The 19,746-nt window shown below is 35.6% G+C and overlaps 2 protein-coding genes across 2 annotated transcripts; both read right to left on the reverse strand.

Moving 5' to 3' along the window:
• Nucleotides 1–268: 268 nt before the first annotated feature.
• Nucleotides 269–14,385, reverse strand: LOC110610150 (SNARE-interacting protein KEULE). The gene is made up of 21 exons (XM_043953944.1): nucleotides 14,094–14,385; nucleotides 11,999–12,057; nucleotides 10,910–10,991; nucleotides 9,755–9,833; nucleotides 8,760–8,810; nucleotides 8,553–8,649; nucleotides 8,366–8,398; nucleotides 7,065–7,190; nucleotides 6,780–6,971; nucleotides 6,621–6,704; nucleotides 6,431–6,529; nucleotides 6,275–6,351; nucleotides 4,501–4,594; nucleotides 3,051–3,176; nucleotides 2,877–2,972; nucleotides 2,599–2,718; nucleotides 2,439–2,516; nucleotides 1,173–1,363; nucleotides 871–961; nucleotides 689–778; nucleotides 269–597 (listed from the first exon to the last, which is right to left on the reverse strand). The coding sequence occupies exons 1-21, from the start codon at nucleotides 14,164–14,166 to the stop codon at nucleotides 544–546; spliced, it is 1,992 nt and encodes a 663-aa protein (XP_043809879.1). The 5' UTR covers nucleotides 14,167–14,385; the 3' UTR covers nucleotides 269–543.
• Nucleotides 14,386–16,568: 2,183 nt separating this feature from the next.
• On the reverse strand, nucleotides 16,569–18,423 carry LOC110606309 (IRK-interacting protein). Its single transcript, XM_021745059.2, has 2 exons — nucleotides 18,265–18,423; nucleotides 16,569–18,136 (listed from the first exon to the last, which is right to left on the reverse strand). The coding sequence occupies exons 1-2, from the start codon at nucleotides 18,358–18,360 to the stop codon at nucleotides 16,715–16,717; spliced, it is 1,518 nt and encodes a 505-aa protein (XP_021600751.2). The 5' UTR covers nucleotides 18,361–18,423; the 3' UTR covers nucleotides 16,569–16,714.
• Nucleotides 18,424–19,746: the final 1,323 nt, after the last annotated feature.

Raw genomic sequence — 19,746 nt, forward strand, 5'->3', positions numbered from 1 at the left:
TTTGTTTTGGAAGATAAATACGTTTTAGAACGAAGCATCGCCACTATCAGGCACGGTGTCGCGCTTAAGAATAGAGCAGTCTTCCCATTTTTTAAGTTAAGTTGAACAACGGTATAATTTATATTGTGGCAATATAATCAACTTCGGCAGTTTAGGTAACAAGTTCTGTTGACAGGTTACGTTAAGAGTTGCAAGAATTCAATGCCATCTAATTGATTGTCCAAGACTTCGGCATGCTCGTATAGATCGCGAATGTTGAAATGGTTAATGTAACTCAATATGTAAGCCCGGGCATGACATGGCACTGGGCCCCTTTTTCTTTTCCATTACAACCCACAAACCAAATGCTGAACCTGGTAACGCAGAATGCTGCATGCCCACAGTCCAGGTAAATCAGATCAGTCCGCTACGAATATCTAGAAGCATACATTTTACATTGAACGCTAAAAAATGGATACAATGAATTCGAGTATCTAATCTATGAATACAAAATGGGATCAGAAACCTGTTGAAAGCCTGTACTCAGCTCCTTATCCCACCATTTTATATCTGTAGGTCATCCAATGAGAGCTCATGCGCTGTCAATAGTTTTAGTTTCTGCAATACAAAATCAACCAGATATAATTAGGATGGAAATTTGGCTGGTAATGGAAGACGGAACACTTGCACTCTAGAGGAAACCAGTTACCGTAATGAATTGTGGAGGATCATCAAGACTTGAAGAGCCTAGTACTACTTCCCTCTGTAACTTATTTGTAAGCTTGTGACATACCCTTAGCTGAGATTATTGTGCGACACAGAAAATAAATTGTAAGTCTATCCAGTTTAGAACACAAAAATTAAGATGAACCTAGATTAAACTCTTCATACCTCAGATCTAGTAGCTCCGCCTACAATAAAAACAAAAATACGCCGGCCCATCTTCTTGAAATCACTAGATGCATGTCTTAGTACCGAATCACTGTCAGGCAGAAATTTAGAACTTTCATGTCATATTACAAGGACAGAAACCAGACCACATGCAAGCATTATATTATTTGATTTTTCTTTTGGTTGGGGGGTGGGGGGTGGGGGGAGGGGGTTGCCTCAAAAAAAGCCAATGGCAGATTGAAAAGGAAATTATCAAAATTATCCTATAATTGATCTCTCCAGCAAACGAGCAAGAACAAAACCTTGAATATCCATCATCAGAGTTCCGAGGTCGAGCCCATGTTGGCGTTCGTCTTGATCTCATTGAATGAGGTGCTGGAGGTTGATTCATTGATGCAGCATGGGATGCTCCATGGAAGGTTGAACTTGGGTCATTCAGACATGGATATTCATCCTTGGATAGTTCTCCTTTACTAAGTTTTTCAACAAGTTCCTGAAAGATTAATGCCATTTCAGCAAGTTACCATAGTTTTAGGGTCCATTTGAATTACAGCTGACGATTTGAATGTGTTTCAAGTGAAGACTCATAAATTTTCAACATGATATCCAATACAAATTCCTCATATTTGAAATCCATAATTATCCAGATAAGCCTTAATCTTGGCAGTAAGTTGCAAAACGAATAAATAATTTTGTACAAAATGACAAAAATATATTATCAAGTAGCAGATATTTGAAATCCATGACATTAACTTATAAGTACTTCCTCACAAGCAAAACTTCAAATCATGCATCATTTGCCTGGCAACTAAGGTAACACATGCATCAAGCCAAAACTGAACCTACAATTCCATTGACCCGAAACAGAACAGATAAAGAGAACAATAGATAAAGGCATTGGAATTTCAGAAACATTTGCAAATAACCACAAATGTGCTTTAATTTTCACCTATGATTGTTAAACTTGTCACCGTTTTCGTGTGGTCATTGAACTTCAATTTTGTTCAGCATAATTGCTAAACTTTAAACATGTTTTAATAATATAATATAGTTAACATTACCAGATTTTGATACAATTTTAACTGGACTTGTAATAAGATAGCAAACAAAGATTAGTCTAATATAGTTCTAAAATAAACGTATGTATATGATTAGATGAATCATCACATGAAAAATTTGGCTAAAATTTTGAAACAAAATCAAAGTTGAGTAAATCCCTTTTTTTTTGTGCTAATTGAAAATCAACAACTGCAGAAAATCAGTGACCACATATGAAAGTTAACTCCATACACAGAAAACAACGCACTTCGGTGAAAATGTATGTGCAGTACAGATGATTGAATTTGGTGTAACTACAAATAAATTCAATTAATGACAAAAGTTTGAACTTTGTCAAACAAAGAATGATAATCCTTTTCCCAGCACCTCCTAAAAGAGGTAAAAGGAAAACTAGGCAAAAATAAATGCATACTAGGTGTTCTAATCATGTGATATTTACTAGCAAAAAGAACAAAAGGGTCAGTATGCATGAAATGCTACATTGAAAATTATCAGAACTTTGGATGTACCTCTACCATAGGGTAAAATCGTGATAATTGCCATGTTTCTTGCTCACCAGTGCGGTCTTTTCTAACGGCACGCTTCTTCTGGCAATTGAGCAGAAAGAGACGCAAGAATAGGCTTAGAAATATCAAACAAGACCAGTAATTCATCCACATGTGTGTTTACCTTATGGATGTCAAACTTTAGAGAGAAAGCTCCAGTTGAACTCTTTTTGGACTCTGGAGACCCTCCAAGGAGCCTCATATTATTCACCGCATTCATATCATCTTCCGGTAATTTTGCCAACTGAAAGGCATTCAAACTGTAGAATCAGCATGATATGCAAAACAAGATATGTCGTTGGCAGCACTAATTCAGGAAAGGCATGATTTAACGAACAATTGACTGGCATAAAAAATGGAATAAGATTCTGTATATAGTAGGAAAAAAGGGAAAGGACCAACCCTCATTATATTAAGACCCTTCTCACTATCAAACTTCTCAGGATAAATGGCGGCAAGAATCATCAACAGTCGCAACTTATTTTCGCGAGTTGCATCCTGCAAAAGTGGTAGTTGCATGTTACAAGTACATTGACAAGTTGTATACTTCCATTAAGATTTATTAGACACTCTCACCTCTTTTGTAGTTAAAAATTTGATTACATCTTTTGTTCCTGCATCTCCAAAAACTAAGTCCTGCTCCAGTTGTCCTATGTCTCGAAGCCCCAAATCCCTGATAATTCTGTTAATTTTTCCTGCAATCTGCATCCAAAAAATGCATGAAGCCTTCCATCAAAAACAGTAGATGAATGATGTTCTTTTCCCTCTAATGAGTGTGACCTCAACCTATGTATTTAGAAGAAAAAAGAGAAACTATTCAACAAAAATTGATGTATTCTTTCTACACAGGAGGGCCTGAGTGGACTGATGCTATAGTCTGGGCCGGCTACCCTAAACAATCACCATTTCTATCAGTGACCAAAGAGCAATACAAGGATACATATACTGAATAAAGATACGTGTAGAGGGGAACTTGAATCCGAGGTGTATGACCATTATGTTACATACAGCCCCAAGCCAATATATGACGATGGGCTCCTCTTTAACATTAACACTTCTTTGGATGAAGTGAAGCAAGGGTAATTAATGAAAGGTAAGGAAGGGTAAGGAGTAAGGATAAGGAAGGTTACAATGAAAACCTTGTATGTTTGGAAAGGAGTGAAATAAAAGGAAAGGTAAAGAAGGGCAATGTATACTATGTTTGGGATGGGGCAAAAGAAGGTATAAAAGAGAAATATAGGTAATAGAATAACTTATCCCCACCTCCTCCTCTTTACATCCCAAATTGGGGTGTAAGCAAATTTGAAAGGGATAAGAGGAAGTAAGGTAACCCCTCCTTGGGATGTAAGTAAATTTGAAAGGGATAAGAGAAAGTAAGGTTACTCCTTACCTTCACCGTCCATTAGTTTTCCCCTTCCCAAACAGGGTCTGTAAGTTACTTACCTCTCCTTAACTTTATTTACCCCTCCTTCACCCTCATCCAGAAAGAGCCAATAGCTAGTAAATGGCGGTGTTTTACAAAATATGGATCTCAAAAAACATATTAAGCATCATTAGCAGAGAGAAGAAATTTGCAAAATGTCACAATGTTTTTAAGGCTCAACAAGGGCCTGGTTCAAATAAAAAAGTTTCATCATTATTTGCCTTTCATCTAAACAAACATTAGCATGTACACATGCCCAGACCATTGCATGCAATTAAAACATAATCAATAGCTTTTGAACCAAATTAACAAAGTTTAGATGTGTTGGACAATTAGCCCTAACCCAAAATGGGGAAAAATAATTTTCAAATAACCAACATATATAGTTGGAAAACTTGGAATACAAGACTACATATTAGTTACTCAACTTGAGGACAGCAATAGCTGGTCATGTGAACCAAAAGCTCAGGAGGCATTTTACTTGAGTTTCAAAACCAGGAATGGAATATTTGGAATAGCATCAAGGTATGATCAGGGGGATGTAAATTAAAAAAAAAAAATAGCAACTAAGAGGCACTTTGCTGTCAGAAGAAAGAAACCTACCTCTACATGGAGGGATATCTTTTCAATTTGTTCACTGTATTGTGGCAATGCTTGAACCATCTTTTGCAAGTCCCGTGTGGATAGCTCACCATCTCTACTCAACAGATGAGATATATATCATGATAGCAACTAATCATCAAATAGCTTTAAGTCTAGAATACAAACGAATAACAGAATGTAGGGGTGTGCTAGCTATCCTCTCAGCTTGGAGGGACTATGGAAAACAAAAAGAAATTATTGAAAACATGTATATATAAAATCTCACACAACAAACCAAGGACACAAGGATGAAAAAGCAAAGGCAGAAATATAACAGAAAACAAGGAATTGCATATTGATCCTTCTCTATTCACAACTGCATAGAGAATATGAGACTGAAAAATGAGGCAGTGATTTGTGAATGACAGCTGAAATGAACAGGTACGGCCATTAAAGTTTCTACACCCTGCTATGGACCATCATTCTTTCTCATTATGGCATGACAATTTGTTAGACCATATATACATTTTTTTTTTCACTTTTGAAAGTTAAAACTAGTTCTCTTTTTTTTAAACAAAGAAAAGTCAATGGCAGCACCACAGCTACGACTGGACAGATACTGCAAAATAAAACCTTGATCCATTCTGTCTGCCCTTCTCATACTATATATCCACTCCCTTCTTCAAAGAGAATCCCAACCTGCAAAAGCCATTTACCTAGAAATGCCATCCTCATATCTCACATCCAACTGACATGATCCCAAATAAGAAAAGGTAAGAACCTGATTGTTGACCAATGTCATATACAGCATGAATAGGGTTCACTTTTATAAGATTTTCCTCAAATCAGAAGTTCCTCAAAATAAAATAAGAAGCATTGCAAGAACTACATTTGCTACATCAGCAAAACAAGATAGCATATTATCTCCAAATAAGTCTAATACCAGCATCCTCAAAACCCTAACTCCAGATCCAAAACCAACTTCCATCCACCTCATAAGTCATAACCATCCCATTAAGCATCTTTCCAATACAAGAACAAATAAGAAAGTGGGTTGGTTCCTTTAATCAAACCCTCGAATCAAAAGAGGCCACATGGGAACCACAATGAAAACTACAGTACTTTGTGACTGTCAATTCAAAACTTCCATAGATTCCCTAAACTTTTCCCTTAAATTATGAAATTAATGAATGCTAAATTCTAGCCCTTCCACCAGGAACTTTATCAGCTGCCTTTGACAAATATTATTAGCATGAAGGGCATTATGGACAGAAATTTACATGATTGGTATGATGATTCAGCCTCGCATAACATAAATTTTCAATAGCATGAAGGACAAATTTACAGAAAGAAATTTACATGATTGACCATGATGATTCATCCTTGCATAACATAAATTTTCAAAGTACCAATGAATGCATTCAGGATGAAACACTAGGGAGGTTAGAAGAATGAGAATTTGGGGGAACACAAAATGGCCCTGGCTTTAAAAGGACGTAGCAAACACAAGCAATATCAAAATAATTGCCAGAAATATTGAGAAGAAGCTGCTTATAAACTTTAATATTGCCAAATTTTAATAGACTTCTTATAAAGACAATTAATTACAGCAAAATAGCTAATTTATGTTTCTCCATATGCAGAGAGTGAAGGAGAGCTTTTCTTCCCATTCCAAACTTGAAAAATCAGAATGAGTGGGTTACTCACTGTTCATAAAACATCAATTATCTTCTCTCAATAGTAAAGACCCTTGCGGAAGGTGATCAATTTTCATATAGAAAAAATTTACACCAACCTTGAACTATGTTGGATTTGTGCAGCTTTATTCTTAGATACAAAGTTTGTCATCTTCTCATGCAACCGTTCACTAGCCTGACAAGGTAGCAAGCATCAATGAGTATTTACACTAGGGATATTCACAACAAATAAAAAGTAAAGTTCCTATATTTACATCTGCTATATGTGCATGGCGAAGCTCAAGCCAGACAGGATCATGTTCCTCTAAAAGAACCTCTTTTTTCTCAGGAGGACCACCTGTTTTGCCAGGAACCTGAACAGCATATTCCTTCATTTCAGTATCCAAACAAGATACAACAGAAAATGAGCAAAGAGCATGTATAGATATAACAGCATTAACTTACCTCGTACACATATTTATTTCCCTCCATATTCAGTAAATCATGGCACATTGCATCATATGTCCACTCGTGAATAATAGGAGCAATCTAGAAATTCAAATACATATGTTAACCAAGTAATGTGTTGAGTATATACCAAGTCAATGGACAATATGTTCTTACTGGATCTACAGATCTATCTAGGATGAGCAACTCGCATGTTTCACTCTGAGGGAAGTTTTCAATCTTTTGTTTATAGTGCATTAGTCGATCCCAAACTCTGGCAGCAAGTTTTGTGGGAATCAAATCACGAAATGTCGTCATTGTGGTCACATCAAGGGACTTGGCAGCACGATACCGCACAGAAGGAAATTCCTGAAAATCAAATTTGTGAATGCTTCAGAATATATTCAAACAATACAAATTTCTGAAAATCAAATTTGTGAATTCCAAAAGATCTGTGTGTACCCTTAAAGAAGCAAAAACGGTAGCAATGCGAGTAGCCATCACATTCAAACATGCATCACCTTTGCGAGAATCCTCCTCATCCCCAAAAAGTTCCTCCAAAGCCCTCTCATTATCAGTGATAAAACCCTGTATGAAGGATATCACGTTGTATAGAAAAAACAGTAATGATGATAAAATGATGCGATGATGATCAAGAAAGAGCCGTCATCAATGAAAAATTAGATAAAAAAAAAATTAGGTGTGAAAGAAGCAATTGCAGATATAACAGGAATAAAGAAATTTCCAGCTGTAGGAGAAAAAAACTTCTCGATAGAAAGGCCATGTGCAAGTCTAGTTAGTAATTAGAATCAGAAAAACCAGTCTCCAAACAGCCATGTAAACCGATTCACAGTATATTCAGAGTTTAAGCTGACATTTTGCTTTCTAGATTGTGACACTGAAGTTACCTACCATGATTTGCCTACATATGGTTTCTTTCAATCATTCACCTCCTAGTTTCTTTCATAATCTACATCTGGTTAATTATTCCCTTTGTCTCATGTTTCTTACAGGAAAAGAAGAAATGATGCCAAAAAGTTATGAAATATCAGACATATAATAATTTTAGAGTTATAATTAAAATGACATAGGCCTACTGACCATAATAATAATTATAAAAAAAAAAACCCTTGACCTTTCATATATGCAAGTAATGACTAATGAAAAATTCACGAAAAGTGCCAAAAAGAACATGGATGAACCCAGGTATATCAAGAAAAGGGGGAACAAAGTGATAAATTCAGAGCTCTACAAAATATAGCAAACAAAAGAGAGCTTGTAATTTTTAAACAAGCAATTCACTATCAAAATGAGAAGAATAAAACTATTTACCATTATAAACAGAAGTTAACATCAAATTTCAAAACCAATTCTTTCAAAGCTATGTTTGGATGGAGGAAAAAAATGGAAGTTTGAAAAAATCATTGATCACACAAGGCATCTGGAAACTGCTCCAAATAAAAAATGATATCACAAGGGTTTTCCTAGGTAACAAGGAGAACATCAAATTTCAAAACCAATTCTTTCAAAGCTATGTTTGGATGGAGGAAAAAAATGGAAGTTTGAAAAAATCATTGATCACACAAGGCATCTGGAAACTGCTCCAAATAAAAAATAATATCACAATGGTTTTCCTAGGTAACAAGGAGATTTAAAACTTCCAATCAATTGATAATACAATTTATTTCCATATACAATAACAAAACTGATCATCAGCTATATTATGCATACAATACTTAACCAATAAATGTGGAGTCTTATACCTGGCTATCTATAGCAAAATACTCCAAATTCATCTGCATAACTCACCCAAATCAGAAAAATTTCACAATCCATCAGTAGCTTTTCTAGTAATGATAGATCAAAAGAAAGGCAGCAATAGAAATATCTTTTGAGCACCTTCATCAATCTAAAGAATAAATAACTTTCCAAGGAAATGAGAACTCTTACCTCTCTCAATGCTTTTATGCGAGGCAATGCACTTGTATCTTTCTTAATATGAGCAACCAATTCTCTTGAAATAGGTGAGCAGAAGAAAACAAATGCCCTTCATATGTATAGAAAAAGATTAGAAAAGAAAAGACAAGAAGCGTTAGAAAATAAGGACATGGAAGTCAAGCACAAATTTAAAATATAATGTAAAAATCTTTCACATACTTCTTATACAAAGGTGACTTCCCAGACATGTCTGACAAGAACATGACAACACTGCAAATATAGAGAGAACAAAAGAGTGAGTCTAACAAGACAGGTAGAAACAAAACTTGAATGCTTTCCTAAATCTGACCTAGCTCTACTGGAATCACAAACTAAATCACATATGGAAGATTTCAAGCAGCAAGTTAATTTTACATCTAGGGAGTAGTGCAAGCACTGATGTTCCAAGAGATAGAGTTGCACATAGGCTACAAGGCAAGAGAGGGGTGGGAGAGGGCGGGGCAGAAATGGTTGACAAAAAGGAACAAGAAGAAAAATATGGATCAAAACAGACCATGTAATCCATGAAGTTATCAAGTTCATTTGTAATCCTATCATGCAAACATAGCAAAAATTGTGAGAGAAAATGCCATAAAGATTAAGGTATCATGTTTATCAATCCAAAAGGTCTATTTGAAGATTTTAATCAACTGCCTGGAGATGAAGATGTGTGAAGTCCAGCTATTGTAAAATAATTCCATAAGTCAAATACTCGGATAATACCTGAGGACCTGCTAATGATTCAATATAAAACTAAGAATATTTCTGCTAATGGAGTTCAGGGACTCCTTATTGCCACAAAGCAAATTAACTTCAATTACTTCTTTTTATTCCTTTCTTTTTTATGGGGAAGCAAATGGGGCTATGCAAAATCTATTTTCAACTATAGAACCACACTCTTTTGTACTGCTTTGCTAAAAGTATAAGCATGCAAATCATAAAAAAAAGAATACAAATCTGTAGTTTTTTAGTCAAAATTTTGAAGGAAAAATTCCATACTTCTGTTCTTTTAAGAAAATAATTAATTTAGTCTGTAGCATACTATTACTTTTGATTTTTCTGTGATAAAAGCAAGAGGCAAGAAAAGCAAAGGCCTTAATTACTATTTACTACAATGGGACAGGATTAGAAGCACAAGAGAATGAATGACAGTCAACCAAAAGTATGTATATTACTTCTCTTTAGTTGGTTGGATGAAATATATTGCGTCCATGGAGGGCAGCGGCTGTCTTCGTCTGTATATATCTTCTACCACTGCAGGAAAACAACATTAGTAACTTCTGGAGAACAGAAAGTCAGAAACTTAACATCTTCCGCAATGTAGCTTTCCCGATGCCTCAATCTACACCATATAAGTTATATGTAGGATGGTCAGCATCACGTAATTAATGATGAACAATAAAAAGTCATACCAAAGAATTTTCTCTCTTTTTTTTCCTATACATTATCTGTTCCCCAAAAGTATACATTGCACTATTTGAAAAATATTTGCTTCTACTTACTATGGTAGCAACAAATTTCAACATAACTAAATACTATCTGCAGTATCTGAAAAATATTTGCATTTACTTAGTACTCTGTCAACAAATATCAACTTAAGTACTAATCCCATAATAGTTAGTTGGTAATATGGATCTATTTCCCCTATTCTATTTAGTATAGGGCTACATCTTCAAGAGTATCTAGAGCTGCTCTACCCTTTCCCATCCTCATGTCATCCTAATCCCATGTCTTATTCTCACTTTCTTATCTGGTATAACTTCAACGTCCTCAATCTTCCACACTGGTGAATTTTCTGGTCACGAACACATTAATCTACATTTGCTTGGAATTGCTTCTGCTTGCTTTTGATGGTAATAATATCTTACTCAAGCACTCAACAATTTTGAAGAGGCATTAATCTATCCACCAGCAATTTTCTCTATATCAAAGCCTTTATACCAACCTTGAGAAATATTTGAGAATTGAATTCTATGATGGCACATCTCACCCAAAGAATACAAGATATATCTTGCCACACTACAGTCTAACATATTTCACTAATGACATTAGAATTTGCAGAAGTAGCAAAAACAGGTACCGAGATCATCAGGTAAAACTAAGTGCTTTAGGAGATTACCATAAGCATGGTCCTGATGCACATAGGATCTTCTTGACATAAATTAAATACATATTAAAATTAAAATTCATTTTACCATGAATTTTGTCCCAGAAACTGCAGGAAAAAAAAATTCCCCTACTTTTACAGTCCAAAGATGTTTCAAAAATATATTTTAAATGAACACAGCAAAAGCAGCCGCAAATTTCAGAGGCATTCTTCTAAGTCTTACATGAAACTCCTTCCTGTGTAATATCAGCCATCTTGCACGCATAAGACATGACCTTTACTGTCAGTTTGTCCATGATGAGTACCTAGCATAAGATATTCAAGAACTGGATATGATGAGTAAAACAACAGATATGAGTACCATGCATAAGGTATCTGCCATCATGCCATATGAAATAAGTAAAACAACAGTTAGGGGATTCAAAAGCTGCATACATAACATACATAAAGCAATTACAATTTCCATCAGTTCTCTACTGTGCCAACACCCCCCCCTCCCCCCAACTACCCCAGTGCAAGAGAGAAAAGGTAAACCCAGGATATGCAATCTCCATGTTATCCAAGGTTGCATATTAACAATTTATATACACACACACACACACACACACACACATATACATAGATTATCTATCTTCAAAAATGACCTTGTTTTATTCACATAATTGATCACATGCATATCAATGGCATGCAGGTAAAGTTTGAGATAGACCTCATACAGACAATTACAGTGTACATACTACAGTCCTAGACAAATAGTTGCACACAGAACATTATCTAATTTTATCACCTTGAAAGAAATGAGAGAGCATATTTCATACACCATATCAAAGATGACATTGTATAATAATCAAAACCCCCAAAACAAATTCTAGGCTATTAAAAAATGTCAAGACACAAAAGGATAAAAAGAAATCACATGTGATCAATTGTATACATTTAAGTGATTAATTAAAAATTGAAATGCAAAATGGCCACAATCCGAAGAAAGCAAAAGCATTTCTATAGGAGATCTATCCATGCTGAGCAACTTGTTGGATACAAACACGCCTAACAGATCCAAAACTTGACTTTGACAGGCTGCAACACAGTCAATGTGCCATTTGACACACTCACAATGAACATAAAGAAAAATAATCCTAAACAATTGGCCTGAAAGAATCTTATCTATATGTGATCCATGCCTCACATTAATGTCCAGGAAATACCAGATAACTTTCTGTGGCTTTCCTTTGGAAAAGTATAAATCCTCTAAAATTTTCAAAATTTGTAGGACTTGACAAACAAAAAACCATTAAGTAACAAGCAAAAGTACCTTCCAGGTTGACTTTGAGTCCCCTGCTTTGGCCGATCGAAGCATTTCGTGTAATAAACCTGAACAAACAACAAATTCAGAGTGAAAAATAATCAACCCTATTAACCTTTACAATAAACAACATGACTATACGTAGTTTTCAACAATATCAAACAAGAGAAAACAGACAATATCAGCAAATTTAAGATGGTCTAATTAGGCCGAGACTCTCTCTCTCTCTCTCTCTTCCCTGCAAACAATAATATGGCTTTCCCATATTATTTTGGGGGGAAAAAATAAAGAAGTAAAGAACTGAAAAACATTATCTTGCTATATGTCAGAAAGAGAATGAACAGAGACAAGGGCTTGCAGTATCACATCATTAACTGTTCCTTCACTAATGTATCCCCTACTTAAATAATTTGCGACTCAAACTTGAAAAAGTTTTGAGCCAAGGAAATGAGAAAGAATGCTCTACATATAGATGAAAGACGGTTTAAGCTAACCACCACTTTGTCAGAATCTTTAACGAATCCCAACAAATTTGATTGCTACAGCAGCAACAGCAAGATAATATGCCTTGCTGCTTGAACCAAATCCTATATCATGGCAACATATCCTGATCAATTGGATATAGCTACACAGCAATCATGTCAAAGCTGAAATTGAGATACTTTCTATACTCAGCATAGCAGATGTGTGGATATAGCACATCTCCGCATTTTCCTAATAAAAGCAATAAATTTTATATTATCTTTCCTAAAATAACATCCACTTCTATTACTCCATTACTAAATTATTCTCGAAACTAATAAATTTTACATTTTCAAATATTAAATAGGGCTATATTAGGAAGTTAATACATAATTTATCATCTCAAAAATGAAAATAGCCTATAATTTGGAATGGATGGAAAAGGAAATTAAGCCTATCTTTGAGGGATGAAGAGAGTATCATAGAAGCAAAAGAAAGGGTTTAAACATTGATTGAGGTCTGTGGGTTGATATTTGAACTAAAAAGAAAAAAGCCGCCAGTTTGCATAAAATAGCCCAAAATTTTTCCAAAGCATTGCCGATTCCCATAGAATGCTAAGAGAAACATGTACTGCACCAAGCAAAATGGAGGAACTTGTTCCCCTCAAATTACTTGACAACTTCTGGTTACCATCTATATCAAAATAGTACATAGAATATGCCTCGCACTGAATCTCAATATAATTGCAACACCACAATTCTAAAATACACCTTCATTAACATGTTAGGCAGCCATAGCAGTTCCCTTCCATCTGCATTTTTCACCTGAATACAGCAACTTCAGCCTTTAGCCATCAATCATGCCATTCTTTTACATGCAATTTCTGTTCTAATTCTAAAGGGGTGAATTTGCATTAAAAAGTCAATCTTCTAGAACACCAGATATCTCATTTCAACTTCAGCCTTTATTTCTTGATTGTATCCTTCAGTCTGATTTGGCTTGATCAGTTAAGTTTTTTCTTCTCTCTCTCTCTATATTTATATATATATTCTGAATGCCCAGAATCCAAATACCAAAATAGATCTCTCATCCATTGATAACCCTAGGAACTCAAAACCACAATCTTCCTCATGTGCATCCTCATCACATCCCATAAAAAGATAAAATTACAAGATAATTTAGACAAAGATATGTCTAGTAGTCATTATCATGTAATAACACAAAGAAAGCAGCCAAAAAGAAAAATGAAACTAGAAAATTAGCAGAGTTATAATTGCCAGGGACAGTGTAATCACAATATAAGATTGAGGCATCCAGATTCCTTAACGAGTGGAAAACCAATAACAAAACGTTTGCATAATCTCACGTCTTAATATATGGTAAATCACCCAGTTCAAAAACTAGCAAGCAATATCATCACTAAACGAAAACAGCTGCAGTATACATGGGTTTATGTCAACCAGAAGTTAGAATAAAGCTTCAAAAAAAAAAAAAAACAGCAAACTACTTATTGCATCAGTAGAAAACAACAAACGGAACTCAGAGACTATGAAAATGACAAAGATCAAAGGATCAATTCAAATCGATATGAACAACGGAAAATATTATGCATTTTAAATATCAAGAGAGAAAGAGAACTCACGTTCCCGGCTGATTTGTCTAAAATTCTTGTACTCGGCACCATAAGATGAGGAGTCAGAATCCGAGAAAGACATGTCGATGGATCCAAAAAAATACAACAAATTGCAGATAGGTAGCTGCTTAGTGATGGAAGTAGATTAAGGGTTAGATAGACAAAAGTAAATTGACAGAGATATGCGAGATCAAAAAGGCAAATGTAGGCGAGAGAGAGAGAGAATCAAAACGAACTGGTTTTTCTTCCTTTAATTTAATTACAAGTTATTTATATTTATTTCTTCATTCCAACTTGGGGAACCGAATAGAAGGTTGAACCAGTCTCGCAATCGGTTCGGTTCGACCAGTCCGTTCTTCCTTTAATTTAATTACAAGTTATTTATATTTATTTCTTCATTCCAACTTGGGGAACCGAATAGAAGGTTGAACCAGTCTCGCAATCGGTTCGGTTCGACCAGTCCGGTTCATTAGCATGACATCTCTGTGATTCACGGATCCTGGAAAGGGAAAATATCTGTTGAGAGCAAAAGCTCTAGGAAATCAAGTCAAATTGTTGACGGAGGTCCGGAACTTCAATTTTCGACCACGCGAGCTGTGGTTGCCATCTTCGGATGTCATGGGAGTTGAAGCTTCAAGCTTACTGGGCCAGCATGAGGTGGGATTCTTCTGTTAAGTTTGTTAGTGCCAGCAGCGTCGTTGCTGAAGGCTGTGCTCACAAGCATTACCACCACTATCCATTGCGTCGACAGGAACCCAAACACATTTGTTACCGTAATTTGTTAATTTCGGTTTCGATTTTTATTTCAGGCTTTAGGCCGTGAAAATGGAGGGGGGATTGAAGAAAAATTAGGACGATGCCTGAAGAAAGGGATGGCGATAGAGGAGGGGAAGGAGAGAATGACGAATTTAACCCATCAAACGACATATCGTTTGGGCGGTTTCTCCTGTGGTTGACTGTAAACTGAGAGCTAATCCTTTATGGAGTCACATAGGTTGCCTTAATTAACTTATGAAATACCTTTTCTAAAATAAACCGATTCCAAATCGGTTTCTTGAATGCAACTGACCAATTCGGTCTGATTTTCAAAATACTGCTTTTGGAGGTTGGTTTGTGGAATTATGGGCGATGACGTGTTGACCATTAGCCTTTTTTTTTTGTCTGAGACCATTAGCCAAGTTGAATCGGCCAATTTATGTTTCGCGTTTCGTCCTGGAATAGGGAAAGAAGGGGACCAGAAGCGGGCCGGAGTCCTGAAATTACAATTCTCCTATTTCCATATTATTATTATAAATTTATTAACACATTTAATACGCAAAACACAACAGGTGTCAATATATATATATGAAGTTCCTGGATGAGTGCCTTGTTTAGAAAATTCTTTTCCATGTTTAAGCAGCTCCTTGTAAGTTGTAAGGAAAAGTCTTCTTTTGGCTTTTGTATAGGAGACGAAGCTTCTTATATTCTAAATGGAAGCAAATATGCATGTCAATTTTATTGAGAGGACGAGCAACTTTTTATTTTTACCTTAACTTTAAATTAGCCCAATGTTTTAGTGGATAAGAAACTTTCAAGCATTGTATTCATAATAAAATTAAAAGTTGAGGCGCTTTATTTATTTATTTATAGATAATCTAGCAAATGGCGATTCATGCAAGGGATTACACTACACCTTCTTCCTCCTCCTAGGAGTTTCCAAGAAGCTGGAATTAAATGGCATTGCCAACTGCCAATCCCCTTTAACAAAATAAGCCCAATCAGGAAAACAGTTCTGGCCCATGTGGTAGTCAACCCAGCGGTCCAAATCTTCTGGATCCAGAGCTAAATGTTGCAAAAATTTAGCCCAAGCCTATAGGCATAATGGAAAAAGATTGCTGATAATAGATCACAAAGTCCTGCCACCACTTAACTGCATAATTTAACCAAAATCACAGTCGTAACTTCCAAATATGCCTTTTCCATGACCAATAAAGATGGAAAAAGTAACATCTCAATCAGAAAAGAAAAGGGAAAAAAAAAAAAAAGGAAAGGAAAAAGAAATTAACATATTCCAAAAAAAATTAATTTATTGTACTAAATCATATTCAAAATTAGAAGAGCTTGAATTTGAATTTTAATTAGAACCAATTGTATAAACATATCAACCAGCATGTCAAATTGTTGCCGAACAACTCAATGGCAGTGCAATCCATGTAAGGTAATTGTTAAATAAGGAATGAGCTGGACATTTCAGAATTATGAGTTAGAAGAGAGCCCACCCAGAGAAGAGCTTCCACAACTTGGGATAAAAATCAAGTAGAAAATCCAAAATTTGGTCACAAGACAAGCATCTATTCCACATGCTATTCTTTTTTTTTTCTTTTTCTTTTGTCACTCTTCTTTCTTGTGATAATCACACGTCCACGGAGTTGGGAATTAGGACCCATTATATTGTATGGAATTCAATTCCCAATAAGCAATGATCGTAAAGGATGACAATAAAAATTGACCAAACAAAGAACAAAACAAAATCATCATAAACTGCCAATTACTCACTTTAACCTAAAAATCTCCAATTCAGTAATTCACTGATCAGACCACTTAATTGACAATTCCATACAATAATAACATCAAAAAGTGTTACAAAGTAATCAAAATATTTCAGATTTTGGATAATGTAAACCCTGAGGAGAACTAGAAAGAGTCAAACCCTTTTCATCAATAACATTGTTGATGTTATTATTGTTATTGTACCTGCAAAGTACTTTGCACTTGACCACGCTCCCATAGACATAAAACCCAGGTGCAACCATGATCCGGACCATGGTTGGGACCAACTTCTTTGCTCTGTCTCCACCCATATCTTCCATGTAAACCGAATCAAACCTCACCCACTTCTCCACCCTAAAGATCGGCAAACCAGGGTGTACCGAGTTGGCCAGAAGGTGCACCAACCACACAGTTTTAGACGCACCAAAGAATGTCTGCAACAGTGGTTCAGTCCAGGCTCTATTCCATCCCAACATAGCTACAATCTCATTCATTTTCCAGTCGCAGAACTTACTGAACTCTTCACTGAAATGCCTTGTCCCCTTATTCAACACCTCATCCCATGTCAACTCCTTTAGCACATTAAAAGATGCATAGTTTGCTTCACATCTATCAATTGGGTTCAGGATTTGATTTACAGAACTCTTTTGGAACCCAACAGATTCAAAATCTTCAAAGAAAACTTTATTCAACAAGGCCTCAAGGTAAAAGAGAACACTTTTGGGATTCTTGGAGAATGAAATCTTTATATCATATGGTTGAAGCAGAACAGATAATCTCTCATAAACTCTGACTCCCATGTGCCTTAGTTGCATAGTGAGTGACCTGCTCAAAAGCCTAACCGAGGACCTAGCTTCTGAAACTGAAACCAAGAATTGCTCTATCACCTTGTCACTAAAACCCGTAACACCGTTTTGCTGATGAAGATGGATATCGAAACCTCTTCCAACTCGATATGGTGAATTGCTGCTACACTGGTCCAGCCCGGACTTCAAATTATGGCAATAAACTTCAAGCTTGTTAAGCTTCTTTTCGAGTTCAGACATCGAAGACTTGAGCCTTGAAGCTTCAAGGAGTGCTTCATCTCTCTTTCTTGTAGCTTGAATCAGCTTATGCGAGAGCTCAGCCGCAGCAATCCTCCATTGCTCCTCTCTGGCCGTCGATATATCTGTAGATTTTGGACTTTTTCTCGTCAGCGAAGAGAATATAGACTTGAAGAGTCCATTAGGACTTGCAATGAAAGATGAGTGCTTGTTTAATCCATTGTTGTCCAAAGGAACCACAGAGATCTTCTCTCGTGAGGTTGGACGGCACTTGTTGCAAGAAACGGAACCATCTTCTCCACAGTTTTCACTAGATTCATGCCGTTTCTTAGAGCTAGGCTTGCCGTTTTTGTCATAAAGAGGTGTTGGCAGGTGCTTCGGAGTCTCTTTCTTATCCACACAGTCAGTAGGTGTCGCCTTCATTTGGCTTCTTCCTTCACTGCCTTCATCTTCTTGTTCTTCTCTATCACATTCTTGAATCTGTCAAAGACAAATTTAAAAAATAAAAGTCAATAATGAAAAAGAAAATTTCTTCAACCTTTTCTTTTAACTCGGCATAAAGTTTTTTTTTTTCTCAGGAAACAAACAGGTGTCTACTGTGTGCTTACGGGAGTGAAATGAGGGGAGTGGTGAGATGGATGTGGAGCAGAAGGAAAAGAAGAGGACATAGATGAGGAAGGAGAAGAAGAGGACGAAGGAGCCATGCCAAGCCAAGCCAAGCCAATTTGTTATCTAATTATCATTTTTGGGGTGGCATATTCTTTTTATTTGAACTACGTAAATGACACGTGTGACTCTACATCGGAGGTTGTTTCTTTTTATTTATTAGTAGTACTATCTATTGGTGCAACATTACAACCTTGCATCTTCTGTTTCAGTCTCTTTTCGTTTTCTTTCACTCTTTTTTAGTTGCAACTTCGTCTTTTGTTATCATGGTGGTGACTCACATGTAACATTTACTCGTGTTTGAAAAAATTGGATTAAACAAGAGAGATGAAAAATAATAAAAAAAAAAATATTTTTTATCTTATTTAACTAAAAGAAAATAAAAAGAAAGAAGTGAAAATAATTTAATTTGGTCTAATTCTTTTAGAAACTAAAAAATGGAATTTCCAATAAAAAAAATGAATTTAGTTGTTTCATAAAACAATAATAATTCATGTTCTTAATTAGTTACGTTTTGCTATTTCAGGAATGGAGTGTTCATGAAAAATCATAAACCTCATCAACTTTCACAGCAACTCCAAATGTTTGTTGATTTGGAAATAGATGGAGCCCAAATTAAATAAATGTGATGAGCAGCACGCATCAAGTTCCTAATTGAGGCAAAATGTTCAATAAAGCAGCATTAAATTACAAGTGATAGACCACCAAATTCTGAGCGATTGAGTTGGGCTAACTACTAAGACTCATGGCACTGTCAAGATTAGATTCCAATTCAAATTGTTAGAGATACACTGCTAGAAAATACAATCACAACCAAAAGAATTTGTCTTCTCACTGATCTGAACTATAAAAGAAACATGAATGAATACCCTTGTAATTGAAAAAAAAAAAACAAGTCCAAATCCTAACCACTGATTATGAGTATTTTTGAACTTAGGGATTTAATCAAACAAACATATCAATTTCATTCATTATCTGTCTCATCCCATGATGATTAGGTCTAGCAAAATATATCACAAAGTTAGATTAGAAATAATGGAATGTAATCTAAAATCTACAAGCTGAAGTAATTGACATGGAAATAGAAGATATAGCAGGCCCCACATCCTGATCTGCGCGAGAATCTTACGAAGGGTAATAAAGATTTTCGGGGCCATTGAGTAAAAAACTTAGGTCAACTTAGGTGGGTTCTTGAATCTTGGAGAAGGGTTCTGAATGGCATTTAGCGAAAATCTCTTACCAAGTCAGCTTCTGGTGGGACATACGAATATAAATTTCCCTTGACAAATTTCATTCGGAGAGTCACCCTGATTGATAAAGGAGCTAATTTTCCAGAGAAAATGACAAGGAATGCCAAGATAATATTGTCGTGGGATATTAATTATTCACTAATCATCTTAAAGTGAATCAATTCTCTTGATAAA

Source organism: Manihot esculenta, chromosome 2 (assembly GCF_001659605.2).
Source record: "Manihot esculenta cultivar AM560-2 chromosome 2, M.esculenta_v8, whole genome shotgun sequence".
Lineage (NCBI taxonomy): Eukaryota > Viridiplantae > Streptophyta > Magnoliopsida > Malpighiales > Euphorbiaceae > Manihot > Manihot esculenta.

What these genes read in the sequence shown, in the direction of transcription:
- LOC110610150 (XM_043953944.1), bottom strand. Translation starts at nt 14,166, where the DNA reads ATGTCTTTCTCGGATTCTGACTCCTCATCTTATGGTGCCGAGTACAAG. An exon ending in AATTTTTAACTACAAAAGAG is followed by an intron (nt 2,973 to 3,050) that starts GTGAGAGTGTCT and finishes CCACTTTTGCAG; the next exon opens with GATGCAACTCGCGAAAATAA. An exon ending in TAAAGTTTGACATCCATAAG is followed by an intron (nt 2,517 to 2,598) that starts GTAAACACACAT and finishes CTCAATTGCCAG; the next exon opens with AAGAAGCGTGCCGTTAGAAA.
- LOC110606309 (XM_021745059.2), bottom strand. Translation starts at nt 18,360, where the DNA reads ATGGCTCCTTCGTCCTCTTCTTCTCCTTCCTCATCTATGTCCTCTTCT. An exon ending in ACTCCCCTCATTTCACTCCC is followed by an intron (nt 18,137 to 18,264) that starts GTAAGCACACAG and finishes TGTCTTTGACAG; the next exon opens with ATTCAAGAATGTGATAGAGA.